This window comes from Ochotona princeps, chromosome 15, assembly GCF_030435755.1.
Source record: "Ochotona princeps isolate mOchPri1 chromosome 15, mOchPri1.hap1, whole genome shotgun sequence".
NCBI classification, from domain to species: domain Eukaryota; kingdom Metazoa; phylum Chordata; class Mammalia; order Lagomorpha; family Ochotonidae; genus Ochotona; species Ochotona princeps.
Window position 1 is genome coordinate 36,827,284 of NC_080846.1, and position 14,296 is coordinate 36,841,579.

General features: G+C 36.3%; 1 protein-coding gene across 1 annotated transcript in view; it reads left to right on the forward strand.

The window, feature by feature from the left end:
• The first annotated feature begins 300 nt into the window (after positions 1-300).
• LRRIQ1 (leucine rich repeats and IQ motif containing 1) overlaps positions 301-14,296 on the forward strand; it is a 164,518-nt gene continuing 150,522 nt past the window's right edge. Inside the window, exons 1-9 of the mRNA XM_058673640.1 lie at positions 301-349; positions 832-872; positions 1,980-2,118; positions 3,000-3,111; positions 4,264-4,355; positions 5,478-5,607; positions 6,190-6,413; positions 8,293-8,367; positions 9,964-11,586. Coding sequence (XP_058529623.1) covers positions 1,981-2,118; positions 3,000-3,111; positions 4,264-4,355; positions 5,478-5,607; positions 6,190-6,413; positions 8,293-8,367; positions 9,964-11,586 — 2,394 coding nt within the window. The 5' untranslated portion in view covers positions 301-349; positions 832-872; position 1,980. The remainder of the gene's footprint in view (positions 350-831; positions 873-1,979; positions 2,119-2,999; positions 3,112-4,263; positions 4,356-5,477; positions 5,608-6,189; positions 6,414-8,292; positions 8,368-9,963; positions 11,587-14,296) is intronic.

Consider the following 14,296-nt stretch of genomic DNA (forward strand, 5'->3'; position numbering starts at 1 on the left):
GCAACAATTTTCACAAAAGCAACATGTACTGGTAGTACAACCAATATAGTTCGGAAACACCTTACAGACCAATATGCTTCTATTTATGGAATTATCACAACACCTCTTCTCTTCATTCTGTATGTTTCAGTATCAGATAAGCATTAAAAATCTACGTAAAAAACAAAAATGTAAACTCACTCAGCTCCCAAAACACAGAATGCGTTTGAATTCAGAGATTGTTTGTCCTTCTAGGGTACCTGTATAGGAAACTCGGCCTAGCTTTCTTGCGATTGGCTGTTGCCGTGGTTACGCTTTGTTTAGAAACTGTGGGCTCGGTCTTCCAACCCAGCCCGGCGTTTGGCTGCCAGTGAGTGAGCCGGGCCCTTGGAAGCAGCGGTTGGTTTTGGGGGAGGCGAGGCAGGTATTGGGGAGCGCAGGGCCAGTCCTCCCCTTCACGCTGGAGCTGAGGTTTCTAGAAAGGGGAGCGCTGCCCACCAGGGTCTGCGCGGCTCCAGGCTACTCCCGACTCGGGTTTTCGTAGCGCTCCCTGACTGAAACAAGGTCTCTGAGGAGACACAGTTGCAGGCTCCCCTCAGCTCCACACTCACACCTGTAGTGGATACCCCTTCTCTCTGCTGCATGTGGTCTCCAGCTTCCTCCTCTGGGGCAGTTGTTTACTGTGGGGTCCGACTGGTTTCACAGTCGTTCCCTGAAGTGGTAGCTGAGGGCCTGAGCTGCAGCTAGTCGGGTTATCAGCACGTCCTGTGTCTGCGCCGCGGACACACCGGCTTTCGAAGCATTAGTACGCGAAACAAGAATGCAAACCTATAACTTTCATATTCATTCCAGACTGAAGCAGCATTTTGCATACGTGCTGACCAGGGCAGCTGGTGAGTCAAAGTGTGTTTTTAGATAAGCCTTACGTTGTAAAACTAGTCTTAAGGTAAAAAATAAAAGCGAATCCAAAGTTTTTTTTGAAGGAAACTTGAAAATTCCTCTTCTAGGAAGACATTTCTATGTCAGAAAAGTAAGATTGTGTGTGTGTGTTTACCTGAAAAGGTTTACTCTTCATGCTTTTCTCTCACTTGGCTTTTTTGATTTAGTCTTTCTTAGCTTGCCACAAAAGTACAATAAATGCACCCATTTTTAAAACGACTTCTGTGGGTTTTTTTTTTTTTTTTTGATTCATGATAGTTTATATAGTTTTTTTATTAAATATTTAGGACGCCACTAAGACTCATGGACACTTTAATGCAGAAACATCTGCACACTTACACAAAGTCAATCAATGGCGGTGTTTTGCAAACTCTAGTATAATAAAAATATTGACAACGGTGCACTGTACTAATCTGCCTCGTATGTCCTCAGTTTTTCTTGTACTTATTTGTATGTGAAATATGTTCTGTGTATCCTTTGTCACAGTAATATGTTCATGTATCTTCTGCCACAGTCACGGAGCGGTTTTCACAGTACAGGAAGACCTCCCATCGGGCTTCCTAAGCTCAGCTGTTTCCCTCCCTCCCACATCAACCCCCTCCGCTCCCCATCATGTGCAGTGTTACCTTGGGGCTTCAGGGTTTTTGTTTGTTTTAGTGAACATGGGTGCTTGGAGGATGATAGGGATTTCTGTGGTGTTGCATGCTACTTCAGGGTATTTTAATGTTGATTATGCCCAATGAGAGTCAGTTTTACTTTGAATTTCTTGGTTCTGGTAGCCAGATCATATTTTTTTCTCACAGAAATAACAAAGTAACATTTGTTCCGTCCTTTTGTGGCCAACTGTTTTTTTTTCTTAAAAAAGGAATGAATGGAAGGATAAAATCGTGCTCTTTGATACATGGTACAATATAATAAATTGTAGGCAAATTTTGACTAAAATAATGTTAACATTAGAACATGAAGGACTGCTGTGAAAAGCTAAAATACCCGTAGTCTTTTTTTTTTAGTTGATACGTTAACCTCTTCATTTTCATCTGCACGGTTCTCCTTCTGTGAAGGATGATGGAAGACGATGAGGATGCAAATCTCCAAGAAGAGATAGAAGCCGAGCTGGATAAAATCAGCATTTCCTCCTTAGAAAAAGGTGACGTGGAGAGTGAGCCAGAATCAGAAGCTGAGAGTGGTGAGAGTGACCAAGTGAGTGTCACGTGTTGCACTTTTCATCTTTTCAACAGCAGGAGACCTTTTAGCACAAATGCTGCTTTTATGGAGATGATTTGCGAACTTGCTTTATTTTTGTAAACTTTGGATCACGGTTACTACATAAAGTGTATTGATGGGTTTAACTATAAAAAGCACATGGAAGGTGGAAAATCACCTATAATATTATACATAGGGATATTTTTAGAAAAGTGGGATTTTTATCTATGTTATACATACATTATGTATCACATATATATTCTGTTGTTTTTAACTTAATCATGGAAGTTTTTAGACCTGTAGACATACTTTCAGAAGTAGCAAGTTATCTTTAAATTTGTCTTATTTCTTTAAGTTGTGATATTTCTGTGAAGTTTATGTGCTTACAATGCTTCTTACAAATACAGACCCTGGGAGGCAAGGGCTCAGCTGACTGACTCCCAGCATCCTTGTGTGACACCAGGACTGTGTTCCTGCTCCCAGCCCAGTGAACACGTAGCGAGTCGTCAGTGAGGGCAGCTCACCTTCGCCCTGTTGTCTCTATCCTTGTATGAGTAGGTGTACAGTGTTTCTGCCTGTCACATAAATTTAACAGTAAGTAAAAAAAAAAAAAAAAAAAAAAATCAGCTCTAATGAACTTAAAATGATGGAAAGATAACAAACTTTTTTTAAACTTATTTGCTTCTAGTTTTCCAGGAAAGAATAATAAACATCTGAAAATTAAAAGATTTTTATCCAAGTAGGGGTTCATTATATGAAGCATTTTCAATCATATCTACATTTATTCACGGTTTTGGTGTGCAATGATGAATGAAATATTTGACACATAATTTTAATAATAAGTTGCTCTACATTTTTTTTGTATTTTGCACTTTCAGGACTTAGATGAATTACCAGAGTCAGTTGCTTACTGTATTAACGTCATAAAGAACAAGAGTAAAACAGCTGAACAGCTCATTCTTCAGGACTTGGAAGAGTCTGATGTTTTAAGTAAGTGGAATTTTTGTTCACCTAGCGGATGAGTTTTCTGCAAATGTAAATTATTATTATTAAATGTGTTAAATTTCCTATCTCTTGCTTAAAATGGAATTTAAAAATACTAGAGATTCATTTATTTTTATTGGAAAGGCAGACATACAGAGAGAAGGAGATACAGAGGAAGATCTTCATCCGCTGATTTACTCCCCAAGTGGTCGCCATGGCCATTGGCTGAGCTAGTCCAAGGCCAGGAGCCAGGACCTTGTTCCAGGTCTCCCAAACATGTGCAGGGTCCCAGGGTTTTGAACCATCCTCAGCTGCTTTTCCCAGGCCAAAAGCTTGGAGTTGGATGGGACGTGGAGCAGCCAGGACATGAATCAGCACCTGTATGGGATACCTGTGCATATAAGAAGAGGACATTAGCCACTAGGCTACCATGCTGGGTCTGTGCTATAGCGATTTAAGCTGCTGTGTGCAACACTGCATGCCATGTGTACACTAGTTCAAGTCCCCTATGCTGCATTTGGCATGCAGCTATCTGCTAATGTGTCTTGGAAAAATAGTGGAAACTCAGGTGCTTGGGACCCTGTACTCATGTGGGAGACCTGGATGAAGGCTCCTGGCTCCTACCAGCTTCAGCTGTAGCAGCCTTTTAAGGACTGAACCAGCAGATGGAAGACCTCTGACTCTCCCTCTTTCTTTGTAACACTACTCTCCAAATAAATAAAACTTTAAGAATTGAGAACTTAGATAAATACTTAATTACATAAAAAGATTCATGACATATTCTGTTTTAAAAAAATCAATGCCAGAGGGTCCGGCACGGTAGCCTGGTGGCTGAGATCCTCTCCTTGCACATGGCAAGATCCCATGTGGTTGCTCGTTCTAATCCCAGCAGCCCTGCTTCCCATCCAGTTCCCTGCTTGTGGCCTGGGAGGGCAAGTTGAGGAAAGCATACTTGATTTATTTGCTACTTTTATTTTAGAATAAAGACAGTATGTTTCATCTGTTCTTGGCTGTTCATTATCTTTGGATCTTGAATTATTCTTATCCATCAAAAATATACTGTAACAGAATTTGTTATTAAAGAATGATAATAAATTGAAATTTTGACATGGGCTTCCTACTCATATATTTACTATTATAATTTTTTTTCACCTCTAGGCTGTAGTTATGGAGGAGTTTCTAATAATCATAGTTATCTAAAGATAGGATTTTCGACAGAAAATAAAGACAATGCGGCTCAGTTAATGAAGGTAAATATTCAGTGTTTGAGTGGAAGTCACTAGTGTGACAGACATTTGTCATCCCTTCTCCTGATTCCCTGACTTTCAATTTACTAGTTTAAAATATGAAGTATTTTAAGCAAATCACTTGAGTTTTGTAGCTTCTTCTTGCTTCTAGTATACAACTAGTAAAATTTTAATCTTTATGACTATAAAAGAGTTAACTTGAGCTATCAGCACATGGAGCGTTTGCACGTGTCAATGAAAAAGGCAACACTGCGTTCAGTATTTTCCTGAAAGCTTTGAGGAAAGCTCAGCAGAGTGTCCAGTGTTGGTTACCTTTTTTGGACTGTGCTGTGTTCCAGGAGAGACTGCAGAAACTTTAATCACATGGAAATCTTACAAGAATTTTTTAAAACGAAGGAAAGATAGGGTTAGAAAATAAGACTAAAGGAGACTCATACAATTTTGTTTAAAAATTGCACAATTAAATGTACAAGGAAACCCCCATGGATTTGTTTCTTAGATTAGTTTTTACTTCTGTTATAGCTCTCTTTGTTTTTCCTAACCCACTTCCTATTCCCTAACACGTTTAACATAACTTGAAGATTCCTTGTGTCTCTTTGCACTTTTTATTGGTAACACTCAAGCTTGAAGTTGTATTTTTGAACTATTACACTGCTACCTCATTGTGGTAAGTGTGCTCTGTTTCTGACTAGGAGGAGTGTGTATACACTTATGGAAAGGTACAGCTCTAAATTATGCTGTGCGTAATTCAGGCTAAAGGACGGGGGGGTTTGTTTTTTACATTTCATTGGATATGTTAAAAATGTAAATGCAATAGCTGCTAGTGATAAGAAAGATGATGATGTATTAACTACAAACATTGGTGGAAACATTTTGAAATTATTATCAAGCAGTTTAACTGAATATTATGGGTTAATATTAAATGCTAATTAAAATTTGAAAATATGAAGAGGATAAAATCTGGCTTTCTTAGATGGGAGAACATTTCCTCATAGAGAAATTATCGGTGTGCTATGGATTTATAGATGAGAGAGCTTTGGAATAAACTCTCCGTATATGCATGCAAAATACTATTAAAATGGTAACTTGTTGTTTTTAATGATTGGCCATCCTTTAACGGCATAGATATTATCTGAAATAGAAAAAGAAGAATTTATGAGAAGTAAAACCCAAAGTGCCACTCCTGATTCTGTTGTTGGTGATTTGGCTCATCCTCATCCTCATGGCTTACCTATGGATGTGCAGACTGCACAAGGTAAATGAAATTGCTCCGTTATGTGTTTGACAATTTCATTTTATTGACCATAGCTTTTAAGAAGAATTTGAAATATTCTTTGAATTTAGCAAAGTTATATTTGAAAATCATGTCTGTACTTGTTTCTTTACATATTCTTAATTTTTCTTAAGCATTTCGTATTATTTCAGTATATTCAACATTTTTCCACCGTATTGTAGAGCATATTAGATATAATTAACCCTGAATTGACTGAGTAGACTTACCCATGTATCTCAATCATTCCTTAATTATGCACACAAGCATATTTTTATTTTAAGCTTTTTGGAATATTTTAAAGCAAGCTACGCATTAAATGTATTTACCACAATGGAATTGCAATTTGTATTCAATAACATAGTTTCTTTTTGTACATTACACTTTTACTTTGATAATATGCTGACATTATTACTTCACTTTAGAACTACTTCTATACTCTTTATGGCATTTTCTTTTCTCTTTGTTTTAGGATACAATTACATAGCATTACTTTTATACTTTAAGTTGTATTTTTTGTCAGGTTATATTTGAAGAATCATAATGTATTTCTCCTCGTGAATCCAGATGATGCTGATGTAAGTTTTGGGTACTATGAAGTGGAAGAAAGATGCAGACGGTCATTTGAGGCTTGGCAGGACAAGCAGAAAGAACTTGAGGATAAAGAAAAAGAAGTTCTCAAAACTCAGAGGGAGAAAGAAGAAAAGCAGTTTCAAGAAGAAGAAGAAAAGAGACATTGTTGGATGAAACAATTTGAAATTGAAAAAAAGAAATTAGAGCATATTCAGAAGGTTTGCCTTTTTAATTTTGCTTTTCATATTTTCTAATCAGTAACCACCTCTGAAGATTTTTCATGTTTGGTTAGGTTATGTGGTGCATAGAGATTTTTTTGATATTTTCTTCTTCTACCCACCCCACTTCCCATGACTTTTAGTTATTGCAAACAGTTGGCTATAAATAGGGATTATTTATTCTGGGTTTTGGTCATTAAAATTCCAGCAACTGAATCTTTATAGCTGAGAGTATGAAGTTTCAAGGATCATTCCAGTCTGAAATTTACAAATGTGATGTTGCTGTTTTGTATATTTTTCCAGTCATAGGAAAAGGCAAACCAGTGTTGTTGGTTATGCGTTGTCCTTACCATGTAGTCTGGCTTGAGAAGCATTATGTAAAACATATTTGGTTGAAGCTGTGAAGCTGTCTAGATGTATTGTACTCTTTAAACTGACCATTTTTTGATGTGAAATTTGTGTTTGTTTTAATATGTGCCTGTGCTGTGTGTGTGTGTGTGTGTGCAAGCGTGCGCGCGCGCTTTATTCACTCTTCCTACCCACACCAGGAGGTCAGTATAGTAGGTAATGCTAGGGGCATTTTGAGAAACTGGTGGCTTCCAGGATTCTATTTGTAGATCTTCAAGAGCTTAGAATATCTTACAGCACACAGGAATAATCACTGCGGTTTTCATTACTAAGGTTGCTTCATATAGCACCTAGAACTTGCCAGCTTTAAGGGTTCCACGTGGAAAACATTCACTGTTTCCTGGGTGCACTAACAGGGGACCGAGTTAGAAGCAGAGCAACCAAGACTTAAACTGGCACTCTAATAAGGATGTCAGCATTATAGCTCTTGGCCTAATCTGTGTCACCATACCCTTCCCATATTCTTATCCTACATTCATTTTTTGGAGAGGAGGAAAGAAGCATTTTTATTAATATAAAGAGAACAGATTTCATGCATTTCATAGACACCAATTATAAAAAGACAACCATGCTTTCTTCCTTTAATATATCCTGCTTTTCTTACTTTTATTTTTATCCATTTAAATTTTCAATAATATGGTTGAATTTCCTTTATGATCACAGGCTTCTATAGTGCTCAACAAGTAAAAGGTAAAAATCTAAGCAGAGAGACAGAGAGATGTCTACCATCAGGTAACTGATCCCCAAACGCCACCACCTGTGGGGCTGAGCACGGTGAAAAACAGCGTTTCGAAACTTAGGCTGGGTCTCCCACTAGGGTGGCTGGAGCCCAGCTACACGAACCGTCTTCTGGTGCTTTCCTGGTATGACAGTAGCAGGCTGCCAGGCTGCCAGTGGAACCAGGACCGAAACCCGACTCTAATAGGAGCATGCCAATTATCCCAGGCAGTGTTTTAACTATTGTGCCCAGAATCTGCCACTGATGTATCTGAATTAAGGTTTTAATATTCAATGCAGGGAGTTGAGTTGTTTTTCTATAGACCCTTAATTAAATGCCTAATAATAAAAAGTTATCAGTATAAGATCACTATTTCCTTAATTGATTTTTATGTGAATTAAATGGTATAATGAGAGAAATCATTGTACCACAGAACCCATTTTACAAACACTACTACTTCCAATTCTTACAATTCCCATAGTATTTATAACCAATGCATTTCATTGTGTAGCTAAACACACTAAAATAAATCAACATTTCCAGGTCACAATTGTGTTTACATCCTCAGAATGAGAATCCAGGGTATTGTTTAAGTGATATCATACTATGAGATTGAAGAATTTATCAGCCCTGGTAACTGAGGACTGTAGTGTAAATTGTTATCTTGTTTACAAATATATATTGTGAGAATCAAATATAATGAGCTAAGTAACCTTTGATACTAGAAAATAATTTACGCTATTATATATTTAGGAAGAACTAGACAAGATGCATGATGAACTCCATAAAGAGGAGAAAGTGTGGGAAGAGAAGTTGCAACAGCATGAGGTATCCATTTGTTTTTAATCACATTACTTTTTGTACATTGGAAATAAACTGCTATGTTTGAAACAGGTTTAAACTCATGTTGTCCTGCTGTAGGATTTATTTTACTACTTGAATAAAAATAATTAATCACCAGAAACTTTGAATAGAATATCTAAAACAATTAAAATTGGTGAATATCTCTTTGTAAAATTGTAACTCCAAATATCGTTTAAGATTTGAGAAAAGATGCTGTTTTGGTCCTTTCATTATGTCTGAAGGGTATTAGAAAAGATTACTATGTTTTTTTGAATATATTTAATTGACTATGTTTAGTCTTTGGATTTAAGATGATTCTGGGAATATAATATGTTTAAATTTTATTCACTCCACATTTTATATAAAATTATTTTAATCTATCATAAATAGAGAGTGGATTAAAATTCCAACGCTCAGCTACCCATCTAATCAAGATTAAACTTTTTTGTATTTCAAATATTTATCTTATTTTTATAAAAATCTGGAAAAGTAACTATTGTGACTATACTGTGTTATATTAATATTCCTGTTTTTAAAAATAAATTATGCATACTTATGTCTTTGTATGAATTGAATATAGCAAAATGTTTAAAATTCTGAAGTCCAAAAATATAACTGTAAAGAACAAAACTTTACGAAAGATAATGTTTTCTCTTTTGCTATAAAAACTGAGTTATTTGTGCATAGAATCTATTACTACTTACTTTTAACAATTGAAAATGGTTACATTACTTATTCATTTTTGCTGTGGTGTTAATGATTACAGATTTTGTGTTTATTTCTTACCTTGTTTTGTAACTTTAGGATATTTCATTTTATGTGTTGAGCCAGGAAATTCTTTAAGTGCCTAAGACACAGAAGTAAAATGTGAAAATAATACTTGATTGCACAGAAATAGATTCTTCAGGGTTCTGATATATTACCACATCTAAGTGGCTGTTAGTGTGTGTGTATGTGTATTTGTGTGTGTTATAAAGCCAACTCATTTCTTGATTCTATGGCATTTTGTTTAGAAAACTTTGTTGTTGTTTTTTTTTCAGTTTCAGTTTTTCTCAGTTCATTCTGGAACTCTTATAAATTGAAATTTCATTCATGAACTTCTTTATAGCTTGACAAAGATATTTCATATTTTTGCTAATTTGTTAAGAGAAACCATTTTATTTTTTGAAGTTTTTTCCTTTGGAGATATTTTCCTCTAATCAGTTATTCCATTTTGATTTTTTCCTTGAGTTAGTCATTTTTAAGCTTTAACTGTTGCTTACTTCTGTGGTTCTGGTGCTCACTCTGAGTGCCATTTGTCGGAACTTACATTTCCAAATGGTTCGAGTCTATTTGTACCTGTGGTTTACTTTGCGTTTTCATATACTTTCTATCCTCAAGAAAAATTTTTCATTTCAAAGCTACATGACTAAATATATCCCCCCCACACACATTTCCTAGATATTTTTAATTTTTATCATTTAAGTGGCTTCATGTATATTATTTTAATTTCAATTTTAGTATTTGTTTTCAGCCTCCACATGATATTTTCTTAAAGTCATACATTTAGTTTATGCTGATTGAAAATCTGTGTTACTTTAGGAATTTATTAGAAGCCTGCATTTACAAATGGACAAGGAAAGAACAAGACTTAAAGACTTACACGAGAAAGAAAAAACACGTCTGTTAAAGCTGCAGCATGATGCAGCTACAAAAATTCAAGCGAAATATAAAGCGTTTGTAGCTTACCAAAATTACAATCCAATCATAAAAGACCAACTAGAAGCTAGGAAGAGGAAAGCACAGGAGTGGAAAGAAGTGGAAGCAAAAATACGACAGAGGGAGGCCGAAAGACGGAAACAATTAGAAGGGAAGGACAGGTTAGAAGAAGAGATTAAAAAGCAGAAACAAGAAGAAAAGGAAAGGAGAGAGAGAGAATACGAAGAAAAAAAGAACATTCTGAGACGAGAAAGAGAGGAACTGCGGACCAAGGAAAAATTAAGATTAGCAGAAGATGCAAAAGAACAGTCAATATGTAGTACATTAAAGAAAGAAGAATATAATGTTAAATATTTAACTGCTGAAGGTCAATCAAGTCAGCGTGAAACAACCTCAAAGACAGTAGATGGAACTTTGAAGCTGGAAGATGTTCCTCCTTGGCCAGTTGAGGAATCAAATAAGGCAAAAAATGTAGACACACAGCTCGCATCCAAAGAATTAATTCAAGAGCCATTAAAGCAACCTGTATCAAACCAAGAAACTTTGGTAGAATTAACAATAGAAGGAAAAAGCACAAACCTAGCAAAAAAACAGTGTTCAGAAAAGTTGGCCAGGCAAGAAAGGGAACATACACATACAGACAAAAGAACTGAACTGGAAAACCCAAATCTTAAGGAAAACGAGCAAGACCAGTTTCAGCGGCTAGAATTAAATTCTCAAATGCAAAAAGGGAAAATTGTCAGTTATGACATAAATAAGAATGTGGGAGATAAAATCCAAGCAATAATAGTTGGACATAATGTAGAGATTAATGAGGTGAAAAACAAGGAAGCACAGACAACAATTGAAGGTGACCAAAAGAGAGAGAGAGAAGTAAAAAATGAAGAGATACCGAAAGACACTGAATCAATTCACAAGGAGATTAACACTTCTCTAATTTCAGTGAAACAAAAACTGCCGCCACTAAAATTAGAAAAGTCTGGAGATAGAAGAAAGACATGTATCATTCAAGAGAAAGAAACTGATTTAAAATCCAAAGAAATTGAGGAAAATCCGAACAACACCTCTCTGAATAATGACGTCATTTTCAACACTGATGATGTGATCCATACAGAAGTCAGAACAAACAAGCAGGGTTTTATCTCACAGAGACATACTCCTTGTGAAGACTTGCATGGCAATGATACAAGAAGCTCCTTGGTTTCTGCAGAAGTAAACTGTCTTAAATCTGACATCAAACCAATCCCAGAAGCATGTTGTGAAAATACAGCTCAGTATGAGACGGTCATCACCAACTCTATTCCAGGGTCAGCACTTTTATTTCATATTGAAGAAAAGAGACTGGCGTGGGTGAAATCATCTAAACCTTGGTTTGAAATTTTTAATCAGAATCAGCAAAAGAAAACTGTTACAAGAAGGAGACCTGTGAAATGCCCAGCCAACACAATGCCTCCTTTGAATACAGCAGAAATTCTGCAGGGTGGCCCTTGGAGTACCCTCCAGCAGGTATGTCTAAGTGTAAAATGCTTTTTTTTTCATATCTAGTTTTATTTAGTTCTCAAAAATATTACCTGAAATTTTAGTAAATGCACTCTTTTTGTATAAAGATTCTGCCTGTTAATAAAATGAAATATTGACATATGCTCCATTTGAGAGTAGGGATGCATTTTTTAAATTTCAGGCCATTATATCTCTTAAGCAGTATATGATGATGATGATGATTTTATTTTATACTGCTTAATCTTCTGAATTACATGTTCCAGACACCATGGCAATATTTAGGTTTCTAAGACTGAAAACGTCTAGGAATCTAAAGTTAGAGTTGGAAATGACTAAATTGATATTCAGATTGAAATTTTCCTTAAATATGGGCTGCCATACTGACTCGTTTCGCATAAAATGGATTTTTTAAGGATTATTTCCATGAAACAGGGAGATTCCAGAATTGCTGGGTGGACATATAAATTATTTAGTTGTATGCTGTGTAAATATGCTACACGTACTCCAAAAATTTGAAATAGTGTCATCAGTGCTGTTGTGTTCCTGAGATCAAGAGTTGTAATAAATTGTAAATGAACAAATGCATATAAAGCAAAAAGACTATTTTTCCTTTTAAAGATTGATTTCACTTTCTTATTGGAAAGACAGATATATGGAGAGGGAGAAACAGAGAGAAAGATCTTCTGTCCACTAGTTAACCCCCGCAAGTGGCCACAATGGTCAGGGATGAGCTGATTTAATGCCAGGAGCAAGGAGCTTCTTCAGGGTCTCCCAACACAGTGCATGGTGCCAAGGCCTTAGGTCAGTTTCCACTGCTTTCCCAGGCTACAAGCAGGAAGCTGGATAGGAATTGGAACAACCAGGACATGAACTGGTGGCCATACGGGATCTCAGCAGATGCAAGGCAAGGATTAAACCACTAGGCCATTAGGCCTGGACCTGGAAAGAGTGTTTTCATAGTGCAATACCAGAAAGGATTTATGGTGAACCTGTAGTTAGCTAAGGGCTGAAAGTCAAATACTTTTGCTATGGATTATTAAGCTTTTTGGTATAGAGAGATGTTAGGGAAATGGACATTTACAGTAATAAGTTTATGATGTTTTTGAATTTTCCTAGTAAGTGTCTTCTGTGCAATGTGCTCAATGACTAATTTGTGGACTCTAGGAATAGGGGGAGGGGAGAAAATCAGATCTTTGCAATCACGTATGTTAACAAATACATACATTATTAAACATCTTGATAATACTATAAGATTTTAGGATACTTTATGACAATAATAAAATAGAAAATTTTACAAGATAATGAAGAAACATGAGAGAAATATATGGATAAAAAGCTAGCATGTACTTTATAATGTCTTCTATCTCTTGGCCATGTATTTGACAAATTGTTTAGATCTTTAGAGCTGGCTATCGAATCTCTCCTTTAGTCTTCCCTTATTTTTTCCTGTTATGTTATCTGTGCAGTCGTCGTCTTATACTTTCCAAAGATACTAAGATATTGAAAGTTTTCCTGTATGATAACATTAGCAATTACATTATTTAAATTAATTGTCCTCATGAGTATATGTTAGTTATCTATAAGAGATAGCTTCATGGCTAAAATTTAATTATTCCAAAAATAAACTCAAAATTGTAAAAGTAGTAATCTTTTTAAAATTATATCCCAGTTCTGTCCAGTAAGAGTACTGAAGAAGTTAAGTGTGAACTGTTTTTATGTTTGACTTTTCTCCCTCCTACTCCTTTTCTCCTTTTTAAATGCTTATTTATTTGAAGGTATATTTATTTTTACTTCAAAGTTAGAGTGACAGAAGGAGAGCTAGTTATGAGAGAGAGAGAGAGAGAGAGAGATCTTTCATCTGCTTGCTCACTTTTCTATTGGCCAGAATGGCCAGAGCTGAACCGGTTTGAAATGGGGAGCCAGAAGCCTCTTCTGCATCTCCCACATGAGTTTATGGGCCAGAGCCTCAGGCCATCCTCTGCTGCTTTCCTAGGCCAGGAACTCAAACTGACACTTGTGGGGTTTGACCACACAATGGAGGGAGGATTAATGTGCAACACCACTGTGCCCACTCCTATTTATATTCAGAAAAAATAGAGAGAGAAAGGGAAAGACAGAAATCTTGGCATCTGTTGGTTCACTCTCCAATTGCCTGAAAATGACAGGGTTTGTGCAGACTGAAGCCAGAGCTTTATCTGGGTCTCACACATAAGGACAGAGGCACAAGCACTTAGGTCGTCTACTGCTGCTTTTTGTCAGGCCATTAGCAGAGGGCTGTTTCAGAACTGGAGCATAGGGTGTTGTGGGGATGGTGTCTTGAACCAGGGCTTATGTGGGATGCTACCTTTATAGGTGCCGACTTTAACCATTGCATCATACTGTCACTCCTCTCTCCCTTTTTTTCCCTACTGATGACAAACTACAATGTGTTTATAGTTCACAGAAACTTTGTTACCATATTCTTTTTTCTGATTCTGAAAGTCTGTTGAGGGACTAATGTTCCACATTTTTGACAAAGCTCCCATTGGTAGCATCGGTGCTGGTCTAAAGCAGTGCTATAAAGAACCCTTTAATCATGTCACCATTACTCATAGCAACTACTTGGAGCTTTTAATTTTCATTAAAACATGAATTGTACAATACGGAAATGAAAAACACATGTAAGCATTCAGTATAGAAGTTTAAAAGTATGTCCTGAAGTTGTGGTACGGTGTAG